General features: G+C 41.3%; 1 protein-coding gene across 4 annotated transcripts; it reads right to left on the bottom strand.

Annotated features, from left to right (window-relative positions):
- Positions 1-558: 558 nt before the first annotated feature.
- Positions 559-19,863, bottom strand: mrm1 (mitochondrial rRNA methyltransferase 1 homolog (S. cerevisiae)). Of its 4 annotated transcripts, none has more exons than XM_048557540.2 (6): positions 19,657-19,863; positions 14,599-15,533; positions 4,704-4,797; positions 4,486-4,606; positions 2,827-2,946; positions 559-2,111 (listed from the first exon to the last, which is right to left on the bottom strand). In XM_048557540.2, exons 2-6 carry the CDS (start codon positions 15,531-15,533, stop codon positions 2,068-2,070), a joined length of 1,314 nt encoding a protein of 437 aa, XP_048413497.1. In that variant the 5' UTR covers positions 19,657-19,863; the 3' UTR covers positions 559-2,067. The 4 variants fall into 4 exon arrangements, 3 of the variants coding, with proteins under 3 accessions (XP_048413497.1, XP_048413498.1, XP_048413499.1); XM_048557542.1 differs by lacking the exon at positions 559-2,111 and adding an exon at positions 3,542-3,606 and having other exon boundaries at positions 2,839-2,946; XM_048557541.1 differs by lacking the exon at positions 559-2,111 and having other exon boundaries at positions 2,833-3,606.
- Positions 19,864-20,561: the final 698 nt, after the last annotated feature.

Raw genomic sequence — 20,561 nt, 5'->3', positions numbered from 1 at the left:
GAGCTCTGTTGAATAGAATCTCACAATACATTCAGGGTTGCAGGATGACGGAGCACAGCGACACTGTGTTTTGCACATGAACAAGCACTTTTCACTGTATTTTTACATACATGTGACAATAAATCTGAATCTAAGCTAAACTAATCAATATGACCTGGCGACAATGGAAAGAGAGGGATAAATCTGGCTCATGACATTTGGTGCTGATATACTGTATTTAATGTTTGATATAGGAAGCTGGATGTTGTGGTAAGAGTGTTTAAGCATTCATGACCAGTAAGTAAACAGCATGGCTAAAACAAATAAGATGTTTGGCACAGAAGATTATAATGCTGAACATAGAATACTGTAATGTCCCAAAATAAGACTTCAGCTAAGATTAGTCTACTCACATGATGGTTGATATAGATGCATTTAGGATAGGAAACCTATATTAATATCAAATCTAAAAGTCCATAACTATTATTTGATCTCTTTACTTTAGAAAAGTGCAAGGAATCTTGCCAGGAGTAATAATAATAAGGGAATTCAAGATTATGCACAAATTAATAGGTTATTATTTATATAAATTAGGGAAAATGAGAGAGAATATGGATGTAAGCTACGTTAGAATTAGGTTAGATGCCTGAACAATTGTTGGCATTTGGAATAGATCATTGCCATGTCCAGTAATTGCAAACTTACTGGACAAATTCCTGGATGTTGTCAATGTTGTGTATAAAAGTTAAGTGGAATGTACCTAATGGTCATCTTTAGCTCCAAGAACTTGCTCTTCATCACCTTTGGGACGGGGGGAGGGGGGGCGTGAGGGCATATGAACAGTTTCCAAGGATTCTTTACCTGATTTGGGCTAGTTTCTTTTGTGCTCCTGAGATGCTGCTTGGCCTGCTGTGTTCATCCAGCCTCACATTTTATTATCTTAGTTTCTTTTAATCTGTTTTCTGCCTTTCCCACAAGGTCTCGCAACATTTTGGAAGGCTGGAGCACTGCAAGCTTTGTCAATTAGTTGCAATGAGGCTGAATGGGAAAGAAGTCATGAATCAACTGATCTTTTTCAATCTGTCACTTTGTATACTTGTGCATTTGAACTCCTGCCTGTGCAACCGTGCAGTGGCAAAGAAATATCAGTGCATAGGCAAAAATTGGCAATGCACAACAGTAAAAATTACACATAATTTAGCAGAAAGAGTATTATTTTCCTGACCTATTTTAAAGGTTACATAACACTGCCTAATTATAGAAAATGTATTTCATCTGTGCACAATATGTAAAATAACCATTATTCCATGCAGGTTACCTGCAGTGTGACAATTAACACTACAAAAATATTTAAGTTTTAACAATACACAGGCTGCTGCTGACATGGCCTTGGACTAAACCAGAGCGTTGTTTAAAATGTAACTTAAGGTATTCTGAAGTTATTAAATACACAAATTCTCTTAACAGGTGTACCTAACAGCAAGTTAGATAAAAATGAATGGAAAAGGAACAGAAGAGTATGTTGATAAGAGTTTGATGGAGTACAGTGTAATGAAGCTTGTGCAGGGCTCAAATCCATTGTGCCAAATAGCCTATTTCTGTGTTGTAAATTTTATTTAAATATAATGCATACATTCCTTTAAGAAATGTTATATGTTATACGTTCATTGCAATCTTGGCAGGTTCCAAATGATTATCATTATTCCACCGTTAATGCCCAGCTGACTGCAATATACAATATCACACAAAAAGGAATTTCCAGGTAAAATACCTTCTTCCTCCACAGAGTAGTGAAGATGGAAGTCAAATCTTGACCCATGCAGATGGTCACATTTATGCAAATAAACATTTACATTCAAACACCACTTGTACAAAGATCAGTGTATAAAGCAGCATTATTTATTCTGTATCTGTTGGGTTCATATGATAGTGAATTACAAATTGTACAGGCCTGAGGTGAATAGCACTTAAATTTGTCCAACCAGGAAGCTTTATTACAGGCAGCCACCAAACTGTTTCTGGATTCAAAGCAAGCCATTTTAGCATCAAAGCAGTGCAAGGAGGCCATCATAATGAGATAAGTCTTTGTCATGTTTTCATTCTCCTGCTGGCTATACAATGTAAGAGAATTCCTGAAAGAAGAAATTAAGGAAAATCAAGTCTCAACAACAAAACATAACTGGGTAAACAAGAACCTAGTTACCTTTATCATGAAAGATATTGAGTCTCAAGGTGATGTCAAATTGGATTGAATCTAGTGAAATAGTGTGAATGGGTGGCCCACTTCTCCAAGTATTGAGGTAGCTACTAGCTCTAACCCTGAGCTTCAGGTTACGCAGGCAATCTACACATATCTACTTACACTAACTTGTTCCATATGTTTCATAAATAATACTATCTGTTGCAAGTTTTGTGAACAGAAATTGTCAATTAATTTCCACTGCTCAAACTAAAAAACTCCAAATATAAAATGTAATTCCAGAAAGTGGCAAATAAATTGTAATGCCTAAATTAGCATAACACGTGAGCCACCAGGCAAACATTCACGTTAGTCAAATGATTAAAGGAATTAATGTGTGCCTCTGATATAATGTGCACATCAGCAACGAATGTTTCATATTAATTCTGAATTAAACTGCAATTTACACCTTTCACAATGCACATTTGGCAATGTTCAGAATCCTTCCAAAAATTATTCAATGTGAAGTATATGCCCAAAGGTCTTCTATTTACTTGTTATAACATTTGGTTTTTATTGTGCACAACTGTTGTTTCTGATTAGGGGAAAAAAACGACACTGAGTGCAAGTGTCTAAATTGATGTGGATTTTTTTTTTCTAACAATTACCTGCAGCAACAGACACATTCAAGGATTCAATCCCAGGTTGCAAGCCTCTACCTGCTGGTATCGTCAGCATTGCATGACACAGGCTGCTTACATCATCAGAAAGGCCAAAACCTTCATTTCCTGGAGTTCAGGGGGAAAAAAAGGTGTGCATATGTAAAATTAACTGCGACAAACTCAATGTTAAATGCAAAGCAAAAACTAGTAGTTGTGATGTATAAGCAGCTATGACAATTTGGTTGCTTGCCAAAATCAGTATTACAACTCCTGCCTTTCTGAAATCATTGTCTGCAGTTTGCGAATCCCAATCATATTGATGACTAAATTTAAATCTGGTCAACACTGATGTCCAGTGACAAAAGTATTCTGTGCTTTGACACGCACTCTGTTCCCTTGCAGCTCATTTTAAAAATGTTAAGTGAGTGTAGGCAAGAGTGAGAGTACAATATTAAAGGCTTCAAAAATAAAGGCTAGTAAATGGCTGTGACATTTTAACTGTAGTTGTGCTGCAGTCACTGTTACATCCACACATTTGGACATCAAATTGGAAACCAAATCACAGCCTAAAATGCTGCTTTTTGGTTGATGTGCAATTATCATAATGTTGGCTCAAACATTCTAGGGAGTATTGTGCTCAGACAACTAAAGAGCCAAACAATTTGCATACATCAAACAACTCAGATCAGGAATACCACAGCCAGCTGCAGAGTAAAGTTACCTTTACTCATCTCTATTTGTTTATACTTCAGAAGCAAATTGCTGCAGTCAGTTCCAACTTCTTCCCTGTAACATTTTATACCAGCAAAAGAACAAACATAAAAGAAATCTAAAATTATTTACATTTCAACATTGCTTTCCATATCTGCAGGACAGTTCAAAGCACCCAAAAACCACTTATTACATTTGTAATATAGTCATATTGTAGACAATGGCAGTAGTTACATTCCACAAAGTAATGTCCCAGAAAAGTTGGAGATAAAGGTCCAGATAATCTTTTCTGGTGATTTTGGTTGAAGCACAGATATTGACAAAGACATCTGGAGAACTCCCCTGCTAGTCCCTGAACAATAGAGTGAGATCTCATACCATACTTATAAAATCTGAGTAGGCAGATAATCGATTGGTTAAATGTTTAATCCAAAATACAGCAGCTCTAAGCATTTAGCACTCCCTTGGTACTGTCAGCCTAGATTTTGAGCTCAAGTCAATTGAGGAAATAATGACATTATATCAAAGCACAGACATCTATGACAAGCCAGTTTTATAAAACTGTGCATAGAATTGGCGTAAATAGAAAGCAACTGGGAACATAAGAATGAGGAGCAGGAGCGGCCCACTTGGCTCTTCTAAACTGCACCACCTTTCACAAGGTCATGGCTGATGTGACAATTGTCTTAACTTGATTTTCCTCCTTGTCCCCCATAACCTTTGTCAATCACAAATGGCACATTTTTGTAGGAGCATCACTTTTAACAAGGCATAAATTGTTCCTATAACTTGAACAAAGTAGTACTTCATGCAAGTTTTCACAGAGTAATCCTCCACAAAACAGCATCGCTTCGTCTGGTTTGAATGTAGAGTCTAAGCATCCAATTTACTGCAAGAAAATTTTAAATACAACCGCTGTCCAACACTTGCAAATTAAGCTGCATTTTACACTACCCAGAACCAGGATGGTTCGTTGGCTCCACTGGAACTCTGTACAAGGAATGACTGGTATAAAGCTGGCTTCGGTAGACTTTCCAACTGTTCCCACTATTTGCCAGCCTTGGGCTCCTTTTGTCTGTATAAGTTAAAAACAAACAGCAGGGCTGTTATGAAATTATTTTGAAACACTCCAAAGGTAATGTTATAATGTTCAAAATCTAAATTTCTGTTACCTTTAGTACTTGAGGTAAACTAGAAGTGCAATATACAGTCATAACTTCTAGAACTCCAGCACTAGCTTTGCTCACAGTTGGAGTTAGAGAACAACTGAAAGACAGTACAAAGCAAACATTTGCAAAATAAGCATAAATATACAATGTCTCTCAGGACACTGAATCTCCATTTACCGCAGACACATATTTCACATTGAAAATATCCAGCTATTGTTAACTGTAATTCTGTTGTTTGTACTCTTACCACTGATTCAGAACGTTATGGATTCAAGCCCCACTCCAGGAATTGTGTGCAAAAATCAAAACTAGTATATGAGTCCAGTACTGGGTTGAACATTTAAGACAGAAATTAGGAGAAATTTCTTCTCCTAGAGCAGTGACACTGTGGAATAGTTTATTGCAAAGGGCTAACAATCAATAAGTATATCAAAGCTGTACTGGACAGATTTTTAATTAGTAAGGGCAGTGTTGCATTGTTGGAAGTTTTGAGTTCAAATGAGACATTAAATTCAGGCCAAATTCTGGTAGATAAGGAAGCGTTGTCTTTCTGGTAGACATAAAAGATTTCATGGCACTATTTAAGACGAAATTAACTTATCCATGCAATCCTGGTAAATTTTTATCCTCCAACTGACATCATAGCAATAGATTATCTAGTCATGATCAATATCCGGTTTGTGGGTGTGTTTGCTGTATGGAAATCAGCTGCTGCTTTCCCTTTGTTACAGTACTGAGTACATGTTTATAAACTACTTTATTATCCATAAAATGCATGGGGCTTCATGTGATCATGAAGGACTCAATATAAAACTAAACCTTTCTGATCTTATTTTGAATTCCGATGATTGGTAGCGCAGTATATTGTCTCCACAATACCTTGTCTGCGCTCAATGGATAATGCTCATGTAAGCGCAGCACCTTCTTGGGTGTTGTGTTAAAGTTGTAACGCAGTAGCTAATTTTTGTAACAAGATCTTGGAGTTGATCAGTTTTGTTTGTAACTCTTAGCACTACAGGTTACTGTTACAGACTTGACATTAGTAAATAGTGTTGTTTACAACATCAGAATGGTGCAAAAATGTTTCAGTGCTAATGAAAAAGCAGCACGAGAGCAGGGGAGTGTCCATTAATCGTAGTGGAGCTAGGCGGGGTGAGGCATCATTTTTGAAGTGGCGAGCTGATGGGCAGAGGCTGGGGGGGGCCTCTGAAAGGAGTCTGACAACCACTAACTGGGGGAGGGGGGGCAAAAAAGAGTCAAAGCATGACATCACAGTGAAATATTACATGATTGTTAAGTGAGTATTTTGCTTAAGTATGGCTCACAACTTGAGTAATTTGAGTAATTCTAGGGCTTTAGTAGTATTACTAATGTTTATTGGTAATAATCAAGCTTATTGGAAGGTGTCAGGTTTGTTCGCTATGAATTATTTATGTATAACTTCTTAATTAATTAACTATGACATAATAAAGATGGCAGGGTAAGTGCAAATGCAGGATGAGAGCACTTTGGTCACTAGTATGAGTCTGGGCAGGCAAATCTGCAGTAAGTGTTTGCAGCTCACAGAGTTTCAAGGCAGAGCCAGTGAGCTGAAAACTGACATTTCAGGGAGAGGAAAAGTTACTTGGGCATTTTATTCCAGGAGACAGTTATTCCTCCCTTCCCTCCACTTAAGATAGGGTCTTCTAATTTGGCAAGTGATCAGGGTCAAAAGCGTGTAACTACAAGAGGGGTATGTAAGGGGGATCAGCATTCGCAATTTTCCAGCAGTTTGAGGTCCTTGCGGCTTGTATAAGTGAGCAAAAAGAACATAGCACAGGAAGCCATGCTAGCAGGGATAGTAAGAAAGAAATGTAGTGGTAATAGGGGACAGCATAATTAAGCGGAAAGATTAAGTTTTCTGTAGCAGAAAGTGAGAATCCAGGCAGCTGTGTTGCCTTCTCAATGCTAGAGTTCGGGATATCTGCTTGGGACTAGGCAGGAACTTGTGTTCTGGGGACCTGGGTTTGAATCCCACTATGGCAGATGGTAGAATCTGAATTCAATAATAGTCTGGAATTAAGAGTCTAATGATCACCATGAATCCATTGTCAATTGTCAGGAAAAACCCATTTGATTCACTAATGTCCTTTAGGGAGGGAAACCTGCCATCCTTACCTGCTCTGGATTACATATGACCCCAGGCCACAGCAATGTGGTTGATTCTGAGCAATTAGGGATAGGCAATAAATGCTGGTCCCGCCAGGGATGCCCACATCTCATGAATGAGTTTTTAAAAATGTGTATGAGCTATAACTATTACAAAAATATGGTCATAAGATCACAAAGATTGGTAGCCAAATTTTCAAGGGCACATGACATGTAGGAAGGACAAGAAACTAAATTTGATGGGATTCTGTTCATTACAGATGGCATTGGTACATTTGAGAGGAAATTACCTTTGTTGATATCAGGATGTAGAATCATTTTGCATAAAGGTCAGGTGAGAATTAATAACTTGAAGAAATCACTCTTGGAGGAATGGTTAATGCCCCCACCCACTACCTCTTTCACTGCAACCGCCCTATAAGGCAAGGTATATAGTAAGAAGTATTATAGGGGTTGTGAGAAAGGTATGGCAACAATTATGGGATATTTTAATCCACACAAAGATTGGGTTAGCCAAATTGCTGATGGTGGCCTGAATATGTAAATAGTGTTTTTGGGATTGTTTCTGATTGCACTTGTTCCACAGTCAACAAGAAATCAGTCACCAGGCCAGAATGGATCAAAGATAAGTATCTGAAACAGGGGCAATTATGAGGGAATAAAGACATGAGTGTCTAAAGTGAACTGAAAACTTGATTAAGCAATAGGCCAGAGGAGATACAGTGGCACACAAGTTATTTCAGAATACATAGAAAATGTACATTCCAGTGAAAAAAAAAAAAGAGGATTCTAAAAGGATGCACCAGCTTTAGTGAACTACGGAAGTAAAAGGTAATACCAGACTGATAGGAAAAGCATTTAATTCTGGAAAGGAGCAGGCCAAGCAGCATCTCAGGAGCACAAAAGCTGACGTTTCGGGCCTAGACTCTTCATCAGAGAGGGGGATGGGGTGAGGGTTCCAGAACCCTCACCCCATCCCCCTCTCTGATGAAGGGTCTAGGCCCAAAACGTCAGCTTTTGTGCTCCTGAGATGCTGCTTGGCCTGCTGTGTTCATCCAGCCTCACATTTTGTTATCTTGGATTCTCCAGCATCTGCAGTTCCCATTATCTCTAATTCTGGAAAGGGGTGTGGCAGTTCAGAATATAGCAAACAAAGCATGACTATAAGATTAATAAGGCAAAAGAAAATACAGTATAGAAGGAAACTAGCTAGACATAGACATAGAACAATGGGTAATCAGAGATTCAATAGAAAAAATTGGAAGGAAAGTGAGCACTGGTCCTTTTGAGAATGAGTCGGAGGGGATTAACTAAAATAGGAAAATAGCAGATAAAATAAACATTTATCTTCTGTCTGTCTTCATTGTGGAACATACAAATGACATCCCAAAAATAACTGACTCAAAATGTAAAAGTCAGTGAGAAACTTAAAACAACACAATTACTACATAAAGGGTGCTGAAAAAATTAGAACTAAAATCTGACGGGTGACCTGACCCTGACGGATTTCATCCCAGGATTTTAAAAGAGGCTGCTGAGGTAGTAGATATTAATGTTTCGGGTCTGGTGACCCGAAATGTTAACTCTGCTTTCTCCGTCACAGATGCTGCCAGACCTGCTAAGCTTTTCCAGCGACTATGTTTTTGTTCCTGATTTACAGCATCTGCAGTTCTTTTGGTTTTTATCGTGGTAGATGATGTGTTGGCTTTAATTCTTCTGGATTCTAGAAAACGACCCCTCTGATTTGAAAACAGCAAATGCGACTCATCTGTTCAAGAAAGAAGGGAGACAAGAAAGTGTTGGCTTGCTAATCTAACATTTGTCAAAGGAAAAATGTTGGAATCTGTTTAAAACATGGTGATAGCAGCGTACTTAGAAAATCTTAATGCAATAAAGCAGAGTTAACATGATGTTGTGAAAGGGAAATCCCATTTCATTAATTTGAGTTTTTTGAGAAAGCTACAAGCAATATAGATAAAAAGGAAACCAGTGAATCAACTGTAGTTAGCTTTCCAGAAAACATTTGACAGGATGCAACATCAAAGACTCTTACACAAAACAATAGCTCATGGTACATGAAATAAAATAGTAGCAAGAAGGGATGAAAGCTTGGCTAATATAAAGCAGAGGGTGAGCAAAACTGGGTCATTTTCAAGTTGACAAAATGCAATGAGTGGAGTACCACAGTGATCATTGCTGGGGCCTCAACTACATACAGTCTTTATCAAAAGCTTGGATGAAGGGACCAAATGTACAATAGCTAAACTTGGTGATGACGTAAAGAACGATAGGAGAGTGACTTGCAGAGAGTCTACTAAGGGATATAGTTAGTGAGTGAGCAAAACTCTGGCAGGTGGTGTATAATGTGGGAAAAGTTCCATTCTGTCAGGAAGTTTAGAAGTGACATATTATTTAGGTAGAGATATTGCAGAGCTCTGAGATACAGAGAACTGTGTGTCTCGGTAAACGAATCAAGAAAAAGTTGGTATGTAAGTACAGTAAGTGATTCGAAAGGCAAATGGAACATTGTTATTTATTGCAAGGAGAAAGGAATCCCGAATTGGTGCTAAAGCTGTCTATGGCATTGGAGAGACATCTGGAATACTGTGCAGTTTTCATCTCCTTATTTATGGAGATCAGTAAATGCATAAAAAGCAGTTCAAAGAAGGTTCACTCAACTAATTCACTGATCCTCAGAGATTGGGAGTCGGGGTGTGGTTGAGGTTGTCTTACCAAGGAAGGCAGGGCAAGCTGTGCTGGCATTCTTTGCAGTTTAGACAAGCAAGGTTCATTCTTACTAAAACAGGCAAGATCCTAAGGGGACTTGACAGGGTTGATGCTGAAAGGATGCTTCCCATAATGAGAAATAGGGAACACATTTAAAAACAAATTGTATCTCATTTAAGAGGGAATTGTTTTCTCTGAGGTATGTAACTCTTTAGTATTCTCTTCCCCAGACAGCACTGGAGGCAAGACTACCCAACGGCTTTAAAGGCAGAGGTGAACGGATTCTTCATTAACAATGGAGTCAAAAGTTACTGGTTTTAGGCAGCATTGTGGATTTGAATATCAGAGTGAGCAAGACAGGTTGAATGGTTTACTTCTGCTCCTACTTTGTGCTCTTGTACACTGAAGTTGGCACTTTTGCACAGCAAGATCCCACAAACCACACGGAGATAGATGAGATTGCGACTTAATCTGTTTTGACGACATGGTTTGTGAGATATTGTATTATTTAGAGAACTAGAAGATTTGGAAAAGCAAGGACTGATTAGGGACAGTAAACATGGTTTTGTGCACGGGAAACTGTGTCTCACGAACTTGGTTGAGTTTTTTGAAGACGGTAGATGTTGTCTATATGGACTTCAGCAAAGTGTTTGACATGGTTCCACATGGTAGACTGGTTAGTAATGTTAGATCATGTGGATCCAGGGGGTCCTAGCCAATTGGATATAAAATTAGCTTGAAAGGTAGGAAACAGAGGATGGTGACAGAGGGTTGCTTTTTGGACTGGAGGCCTGTGACTTGCAGCATGCTGCAAGCAACAGTGCTGGGTCCACTGCTTTTCATCATTTATATAAATATTTGGATGTGAATATAGGAGGTACAGTTAGTGAGTCTGCAGATGACACCCACCTAGGTGTAGTGGACAGTGAAGTAGATTATCTCAAAGTGCAACAGGACCTTGATAAGAAGGGCCAGTGGACCAAGGTGTGACAGATGGAGTTTAATTTAGATAAATGTGAGGTATTGCATTTTGGTGAGGCAAAACAGGGCAGGACTTAGACAATTCAATGTAGGGCCTGAGGAGTATTGCTGAACAAAAAGACCTAGGGATGCAGGTGCATAGTTCCTTGAAAGTGGAGTCAGAGATAGACAGGGTGGTGAAGAAAATAGAAGACACGCATGCCTTCATTGATTAGAATACTGAGTATAGGAGTTGAGATGTCGTGTTGCGGCTTTACAGGGCATTGGTGAAGCCACTTTTGGAATACTGTGCACAATTCTGGTTGCCCTTCTAAAGGAAAGATGTTGTTAAACTTGAGAGGATGCAGAAAAAAATTTACACATTGCCAGGTCTGGAGGATTTGACCTATAGGGAGAGGCTGAATAGATTGGGGCTTTTATCTTTGGAGCACTGGAGGCCGAGGGGTGACCATACAGAGGTTATAAAATCATGACCGGCAGGTATAGGGTGAATAGCCAAAGTCTTTTTCCTCAGGGTGGGGGAATGCAAAACTGGAGGACATAGGTTTGAAGTGAGGGGGAAGATGTAAAAAGGGCTTGGGAGGTAACTTTTTCCATGCAGAGGGTGAGGTGTGTAAGGAACGAGCTACCAGAGGAACTGGTGGAGGCTGGTACAATTTCAACATTTAAAAGGCACCTGGATGGGTATATTAACAAGAAGGATTTACAACTTCTCTTTCGATTCCTCCCACTTCCTACAGACAAAGGGGGTGGCCATGGGCACCCGCATGGGCCCAAGCTATGCCTGCCTCTTTGTAGGTTATGTGGAACAGTCCCTCTTCCGCACCTACACAGGCCCCAAACCCCACCTCTTCCTCCGTTACATTGATGACTGTATCGGCGCCGTCTCTTGCTCCCCAGAGGAGCTCGAACAGTTCATCCACTTCAACACCTTCCACCCCAACCTTCAGTTCACCTGGGCCATCTCCAGCACATCCCTCACCTTCCTGGACCTCTCAGTCTCCATCTCAGGCAACCAGCTTGTAACTGATGTCCATTTCAAGCCCACCGACTCCCACAGCTACCTAGAATACACCTCCTTCCACCCACCCTCCCGCCTGCAAAAATTCCATCCCCTATTCCCAATTCCTCCGCCTCCGCCGCATCTGCTCCCACGATGAGGCATTCCACTCTCGCACATCCCAGATGTCCAAGTTCTTCAAGGACCGCAACTTTCCCCCCACAGTGGTCGAGAACACCCTTGACCGTGTCTCCCGCATTTCCCGCAACACATCCCTCACACCCCGCCCCTGCCACAACCGCCCAAAGAGGATCCCCCTCATTCTCACACACCACCCCACCAACCTCCGGATACAACGCATCATCCTCCGACACTTCCGCCATCTACAATCCGACCCCACCATCCAAGACATTTTTCCATCCCCACCCTTGTCTGCTTTCCGGAGAGACCACTCTCTCCATGACTCCCTTGTTCGCTCCACACTGCCCTCCAACCCCACCACACCGGGCACCTTCCCCTGCAACCGCAGAAAATGCTACACTTGCCCCCACACCTCCTCCCTCACCCCTATCCCAGGCCCCAAGATGACTTTCCATATTAAGCAGAGGTTCACCTGCACATCTGCCAATGTGGTATACTGTATCCATTGTACCCGGTGTGGCTTTCTCTACATTTGGGGAAACCAAGCGGAGGCAGAACACCTCCACTCGGCTCGCAATAAACAACTGCACCTCCCAGTCGCAAACCATTTCCACTCCCCCTCCCATTCTTTAGATGACATGTCCATCATGGGCCTCCTGCAGTGCCACAATGATGCCACCCGAAGGTTGCAGGAACAGCAACTCATATTCCGCTTGGGAACCCTGCAGCCCAATGGTATCAATGTGGACTTCACCAGCTTCAAAATCTCCCCTTCCCCTACCACATCCCAAAACCAGCCCAGTTCGGCCCCTTCCCCCACTGCACCACACAACCAGCCCAGCTCTTCCCCTCCACCCACTGCATCCCAAAACCAGTCCAGCCTGTCTCTGCCTCCCTAACCTGTTCTTCCTCTCACCCATCCCTTCCTCCCACCCCAAGCCGCACCTCCATCTCCTACCTACTAACCTCATCCCACCTCCTTGACCTGTCCGTCTTCCCTGGACTGACCTATCCCCTCACTACCTCCCCACCTATCTTCTTTTCTCTCCATCTTCGGTCCGCCTCCCCCTCTCTCCCTATTTATTCCAGAACCCTCACCCCATCCCCCTTTCTGATGTAGCGTCTAGGCCCGAAACATCAGCTTTTGTGCTCCTGAGATGCTGCTGGGCCTGCTGTGTTCATCCAGCCTCACATTTTATTATCTTTACTCAGGATTTACAGTGATATGGGCCAAATGCTGGCAAATGGGACTAGGTCAGATTGGGATGTTTGGTTAGTGTGGATGAGTTGGACCAAAGAGTTAGTTTCCGTGCTGTACAACTCTTTTACTCTATCTCTTAAAAGGCAGTATGAAATTTTCCATGTCAGTGATGCCTCAGTTTTACATTTGATCAAAGATATAACATTTCTAATACTGTGGTATTCCCTCCATAATGCACTGAAATGGCTTTCCAGCTGATGTGGTCAAGTCCTGCAGTGGAACTTGAGTCTACAGCTTTCAAACCCAGAAGAATGAGTACCTTCACTGAGAACAATTGCCACTTAGTTAACAGTAAATGGATCAATACAACAAGTTCAAAATTACTGGCCCAACACTTCAGGGGAACAGATTTTATACAGTTTATGCCATAAATCTGTCTCCTATTGAGACCAACACTGGTTATATCACAATGCAAATTAAAATATAACAATGCAACATGTCAAAATAAATTTATTGAAAATATTTTTAACAGATTATTATGTTCATTCTGAGTATTATAATCTGCTAAAAATATTTTCAATAAATGATCTATCAATCAGTAACATGTGGACAGGGTTTAAATAAAACACTATCAGTTGCTGACATTACTGTGATTCATACAGGTCTATCATTTCAAAATGTCTTCACCAATTTAATTTTTTCTACTAACACCTAGTCAACACAAAAAAATGTCATTCATGCAGACAGATTTTAGACCAGCACTGAGAACTCAAATTCAAAAACAATTTTCGTCCTAATTTATTTGTCGATTTTCAATGACAAAGAAAATTGTTTCTCTGACCCCACTGCTACAAAGCATTCTTGGGCACCCCTAAAGTGGGAAAATGCCGCCTTGACAAACAGTCGTGCCAGTATTCTTTAAATAGCTTTAACTAGTCCAGTCTGCAAAGGGGGTTGGTGAAGAAGCCTTTCTTACTTAATGAACTGAGTTTGAGTGCCACCTGCTGGACAATTGAGAGAGAGCAGACACAGCATTTACAACACGTATATCAAAAATCAATGAGGTTATTTGTACAATTTATAGAAGAACTATATGTCTGTTTTCTTTCAAACAGCTATTCTTGTGGTAAAAGTACTACAGATACTGAGTAAATAATTATAACTCATCGTACCCTATTCCAAGATCAACAGATACGTTTTTAAAAACCAAAAGAACTGCGGATGCTGTAAATCAAGAACAAAATCAAAAGTTGCTGGAAGGGCTCAGCAGGTCTGGCAGCATCTGTGATGGAGATAACAGAGTCAACGTTTCAGGTCCAGCGAGGACCCAAGGAAGGGTCACTGGACCCAAAACGTTAACTCTGTTTTCTCCTTTACAGACAGTGCCAGACCTGATATGTTTTTAAAATACTCTTTATTTAACTTTTATTCAGGTCCTTTCACGACAACGCAATGAACTGCACAGATGTCAAAAACTGAGGATCCATTTGCATGATTATCATTCCTCCTGGCACTAAAGCTTTACACTTCTATCACCCAATTGAACAATAATTTAATTTATTAATGTTTGGTTTTCATATACATTTGTGACAATATTTAAATGCCAATATATTTTACAGATTATGATAAACAGCTATTTAAAACATATTACGCTCAAAGCCAATCAATGTTAATTTAAAATACAAGGGGTTCATAGTTACCTTTTTTGCTGACTTACAAGAACAAGATCTGCTCCAAGAAAGTAAGCAGAACGAAGCACAGCTCCCATGTTCATGGGATCCTGGATTTCTTCCAGTGCCAGCCACAAGATCGGTTTGTCACTGCGTTCAAATTCAGAACCATCAATATCTGTTGAAGAGCATTGATCATAGTTCACATAGTCCAGAGGTGTCACCTCAAGACAAATACCTTGGTGAACATGGTTCCCACTTAACCTGTCAAGCACCTTCCTCATCACCTGATGTACTGGCACTCCAATTTCCTTGACTCGCTGATAGATTTGCTGTATTTCAGCTCGCTGTCTTCGATTTTCTTTAACAAACAGTCTGAAAATCTTTCTACGCAATTGGGAAAGGGCCAGGTTACAAGGTGCAATGCCAAACAACATCTCTGAATGAGACTCTCTTTCAGTCAATGGAGAAATTTTTGGCACTGTTCTTTTTGTAAAATCATCATTTCTCAGGTTGTGAAATTCCAAGTTGCGGACATGACTAGGTTTCAAGCTTGATTGTGTATGTATGACTTTGGAAGGGTTCTGAGACTGCCAGACAAAACTAGCATCATCTTGTTTTCTTGAAGTTCCAGTGGAAAGATTCATTGCTGGTCTTCTTACCTTTTTCAATGCAGCAGACCTGTGCAAGCTCTCTGGGAGCTCAGTTAATCTCTTTGCATTACCTTTAACATCCAGTTCTGCCTTATTGAAGTCGTGTCCATGGATCTTACTTGAATTTGATGCCTTCTCAGATTTAACTGTGAGCTTCTGTTTGACTGATGCACTGTCGTTGGATATTTCCCTCTTGCAGCTACAACGACGAACAAACTGTAACCAGGAAAACTGCCAGAGACTCCTCCTCAGGCACCTGGCAGCTTCATTTGACATAACAGATGACATTGCTGCCTGTTTTAAAAACTCCATCTGTCAACAGCAAATTGTTTTAATCAAACCACTATACAGAAATACTCTTCGTGGAAAGAATAGTGACAGTCCAGCAAGTAAATGCACCACTAAACATAGTACTCAAATCATACGAGCTAGAAGGCCCAAGGTTTGACTCACTGTCTCTACAGATAATTCAATTCAACCAGTAGTTACGATGTAGCAAGTTGACTCAGGTACCTTAGCTGGGATGGGTAAAATGGCTAGCTACCATTTGCGGCACAATTTAGTGCTTGGTGCTACCCAATATATACAGTGCGTGAATATTCAGTGAGGATAGAATCTTGCTTTGGGTACGATGCCTGCAAAAGTGAAACATCCTTCAAATATTGACTAGGCTGTCACATGAAGTAGCAACCAGAAGGTACTAGAAAGCAACGGGCACTCGGGCATTGCCCTCCAGTAAGCAGTCAGGGCATACTAACATTCAACAGAGTTGTTGGGAGTGGGGACGTTCAGAGTAGAAAGAAGAGGGTGTAGAATCCAAATATGAATAACAATGCATCATTAGAAAACACTAAACAGGATCAGGAGCAAACATCAGCCACTTCAATCTGCTCTGCCATTTAATAAAATCACTGTTGATCTTCAGCCACAAGCTCCTTTCCCACCTGATCCATTTATCCATTGATCTCTTGCATCCAAAAATCTACTGCTTTCATTGTAAATATGCTCAATGACTAAGCATCCACAGATCACTGGGGTAGGAAATTCCTATAATTCACAACCATTTGAGTAAATACTGCCCCACCCTAAATGGGAAACTCTATACCAAGACTATGCACTCTATTTCCAGACACTGCACCATGAAAACCACGCAAACTTTTGTATATTTAATTGAGGTCACCTCACAATCCTCTAAACTCCAGAGAACATACGTTCATGCATCTCACAAAAGTCAATAATCTCAAGCTTCCCCAAGTTAAGGTCCACTTACTACCTTCATGCCCACACAAATATCCATCCATAACACTTTTCAAACCTCTTTGGGAAGTGTTGTCATTGCCAAGGCTGATGCAAGAGGGTCTATCTTCTTGACAGACCTGACTTTAAGTCTAGGGATTGAAGGCCGGTGCAGGTATTCAACAGATTCAAGCCCACTGCCCCAGAAGTAGATTACAGGTGGTCATAAGGACTATTGAGTCTGAAAGTGGGGTATTTAAAAGGCCCATCTGAGTTGTCTGGGATGCTAAGATTTTTCCTTTAATTTTAAACACTTTAGCCCTCATCTCTTATCAACCCCGCCAACCACTTTCCATTGACAGCCATGACCCCAAACAATGTGATGGCCTACCAGTTAAACGTTAATCCGTGCATCCTAACCAGCACCGGGTCACTTATCATCCCTTGCCAGTTCAGATAATGATGGATTGCTTTTCACAACCTAAGATTAGTAATGGCATAATAACACACTTTCTGGTACTGTCAACAAACATCTAGAACCATTTTCTTTTTAAAAAGCCTTGGAATTTAAATAAATTAATTTCTTTTGCATAGTTCTTTTTTACTTCTCAGTGACACAGGCAGGCTGTTTTAATTTTATTTTTAAAATGGCTGGGAATTCAAACAACTGAAGGTGACTCAAGAACAGATGCAGTTAAGATGGGACAGACTCAAAGGCAGTATTGTCAGCTGCAAAATAGCTGAGGCGGCAGAGAGAGCAACTAGTGATGTTCCCAAGATTCGACAAGGTTTTCCTTGTTGTGGAAATCGGGGTCCAGGCATGCCAGACAGACGCTGAATAGTCTGGCTCAGTGAGAAAATGCTCAGAAAGGAAGATGGAATTACCATTGATGGAACGCAGTTCAGGTAAAGAGGCAAGTTTAAAACAATGGCTTTGACTTTTCCAGATGTTGGAGAAAATTATGGCCTATCTGTCTGAAAACAAAGAGGGAGTGCAAGGTTCGCAGGGAGGTGGAGGTTAGGTAGAGCTGTGTGGCACCAATGTATAGTTGGAAATTGACCTCTTGCATTTGTATAATGTCACCAAAGGAATGTAGATGAGGAAAATGAGAGCTAGATTCACAGCAAACTCCAGAGAAAGAGTGTGGGTGTAGGCAGAGAAACCATTACAGGAGATTCTCCACCTACAATTAAATGGGCAAAATTGCAAGTAAGTAATGGCAGTTGATGAATTGATGATGCACTAATTCAAAGGCTGAAGAGAGGTTAAAAAGAACAGGAAGAGATAATGTACGCAGTACAGCAACAACTAGATAATATCTTTTGAATTTGATCAGGGTCATTTTAGTGCTGTAAAGAAAGGTAGGTGCAGATGTGGGAGGTATTAAAAGTTAAGTTCTAGAGTCACAGAGACCTACAGGACAGAAAAAGTCCCTATAATCCACTGCATCCGTGTCAGTCAAAAACAACCACCTAACTATTCCAATCCCATTTTCGAACACTTGGCTCATAGCCTTGTTTGTTTTGGCATCACAAGTGTACGTCTAAATACTTCTTAAATGTTATGAGGGTTTTGCCCCTACCATACTTACAGGCAGCGAACTCCAGATTCCCACCACCCTCTGGGTGAAAAAAAAATTTCCTCACATCTCCTCTAAACCTACTGCCCCTTACTTTAAAACTATGCCCTGGTCAATGGCTCCTGCATCAAGGAGAAAAGATTCTATCTATCCTATATAAGCACTTCAAAATTTTATAAATCTCAATGATATCTCCCCTCAATCTTCTCTGCTCCAAAGAAAACAAGTCCAGTCAATCCAATCTCTTTTCATAACTGAAACTCTTCAGCCCAAGCAACATTTTGGTAAATCCCCTCTAAACCAGTGCCTCATATTCCTCCACTTAACATTCATTCCAGAAATGCACGCAAATTCTAGATCTAGTTTTCCAGAGTTCCGGCATAATCTCCCTACTCTTAAAACTCTACGCCTTGGGTAATAAAGGCAGTATACCAAACACCTTCTTAACCGCTTTATCCACTTATCCTAATACATTCAGGGATCGGTGTATATACACATTCTCTAAGGTCCTTCTGATCCTTGGTACTTACTAGAGTCCAACAATTCATCATATATCCCTTTGCCTTGTTTGTCCTGTCCACGTGAAAGACCTCACATTTATCCTGACTGAATTCTGTTTTTCACTGATTAGCTTGTCTATATCTTCCTGCAACCTAAGGCTGTCCTCATCCACCCCACCAATTTTTGTAAAATCTGGAGATCCGAGATCAGAGCTCTGGGGAAATGGGGTACTAGAGCTTATCATCTTGCTTCACGTGTGACATGAAGAGGGCATCCGCCAACCGCAGATAACACAAAGGCCTAAGTGTGCTTCTGCCAGGACTGTGCTGGTTTTTCATGAAGTGTCCTGATAATTTTGTCAAATGTCCTGATTTTCCCACTTTTCTCAAGTATAAACTGGGCCTGTGGGACAGGAAATCTATGCCAAACTCTGTTTTTCTTCCTGAAACCACTGATCACATCACAACAGAGCTGTCACTAGCTTGTTGTCACCCACAGTTCATTTGCTAGACAATGTCTCTTAAAACATTTATTATAACAGAGTTAATAAAATGTGAGGCTGGATGAACACAGCAGGCCAAGCAGCATCTCAGGAGCACAAAAGCTGACGTTTCGGGCCTAGACCCTTCATCAGAGCTCTGATGGCCCGAAACGTCAGCTTTTGTGCTCCTGAGATGCTGCTTGGCCTGCTGTGTTCATCCAGCCTCACATTTTATTATCTTGGAATCTCCAGCATCTGCAGTTCCCATTATCTCTATTATAACAGAGTTGCCAACTTTGGCTGGATAAATCCTGCAGACATCAACACATGGCCTTTCACTGCCTGTCCCCCAGACTCCCGCTATTATTCAAACAAAATGTTAATCGTCCTGGAACCCCACTTTCCCAGTGTACCCTGACCTTGATTTTGAGATGTTTTCTGATCAACTCAGGAGCATGCAGAACGTGAACCCAGGATTCCTGGCTCAGAGGTGGGAACACTACCACTGCGTTGCAACAACACTTAGCACTGTCTGTGTGGAAAATCTGGCGTTTTACACAACACGGGACAGCAAAGCACCTTATCATTGGCGATAAAAACGGTAAGCATGCAGTAAAATTCAAAGGCCCGAACTTACTATTTAAATGCTTGTGGAGTTTAGGGAACAGTTTAGTTCATCCACCCAGACCTTGAGGTTTGACCAAGCCCGTCCTCCGGTTGCTGACCGGGGCCTCTCTCAGAGACAGTACCATAAATTAGAGCCAGCAGCTAGGGGCAAGGAGGCGCACGCTGTCTGCAGCGACGTGACAGTCTCCACCATTACTCTCCCCCTCCTCCGCACCAGGCCCTGGTTACCTAGCAACCAGCCCAAACCGGAACCGGAAATCACGCTCCTGACACCCTGCTCCTCCAAACGCCGTCCATGTGGTCGCGGTCTCGGTCGCTCTCTTTTGTGTTGCTTTCTCGCTGCACTTTAGTTCGGTTCAGATTTTGAGTCCCCTCCCCCCCCCAAAACAAAATTACTGACGCCTTCAGATTTGACATTTTCTAAACCTCTTTTGGCTTGGTTCTATATTTTCCTCCTTGAAGGTGTTGAGATGCAGGCCCTGCCTACAGTGACACGTCCCACTTTAGCTGTAACCCATTTTGAGCTCTGCTCAGGAAAGGATTCGGCGCTCCCCCCCGCAGTTTGTGTACGGGCACTACTGATGAACGGGTTAAAAACCGAGGTACAATTAACACCACCAAGCTTCCCGTTTCCTTTACCCCGGCTAGGATACTGCAGAGATAGGAGAAACCGCAGATACTGGAGAATCCGAGATAACAAGGTGTGAAACTGGATGAACACAGCAGGACCGAGCAGGAAAGCTGACATTTCAGACCGAGACCCTTCCTCAGAAATGGGGGAAGGGGAAGGGGGTTCTGAAATAAATAGGGAGAGAGGGGGAGGTTGGCAGAAGAGAAGATAGGTAGAGAGGAGACAGACAAGTTAAACAGGCGGGGATGGAGCCAGTAAAGGTGAGTGTAGATGGGGAGGTAGGG

Source organism: Stegostoma tigrinum, chromosome 27 (assembly GCF_030684315.1).
Source record: "Stegostoma tigrinum isolate sSteTig4 chromosome 27, sSteTig4.hap1, whole genome shotgun sequence".
Taxonomy (NCBI): domain Eukaryota; kingdom Metazoa; phylum Chordata; class Chondrichthyes; order Orectolobiformes; family Stegostomatidae; genus Stegostoma; species Stegostoma tigrinum.
The sequence above is the reverse complement of the archived record's forward strand: the minus strand, read 5'-3'. Positions and strand labels throughout refer to the sequence as shown.

What these genes read in the sequence shown, in the direction of transcription:
- mrm1 (XM_048557540.2), bottom strand. Translation starts at nt 15,533, where the DNA reads ATGGAGTTTTTAAAACAGGCAGCAATGTCATCTGTTATGTCAAATGAA. An exon ending in CTTGTAAGTCAGCAAAAAAG is followed by an intron (nt 4,798 to 14,598) that starts GTAACTATGAAC and finishes ACTGTCTTTCAG; the next exon opens with TTGTTCTCTAACTCCAACTG. An exon ending in ACGAACCATCCTGGTTCTGG is followed by an intron (nt 2,947 to 4,485) that starts GTAGTGTAAAAT and finishes CCTGAACTCCAG; the next exon opens with GAAATGAAGGTTTTGGCCTT.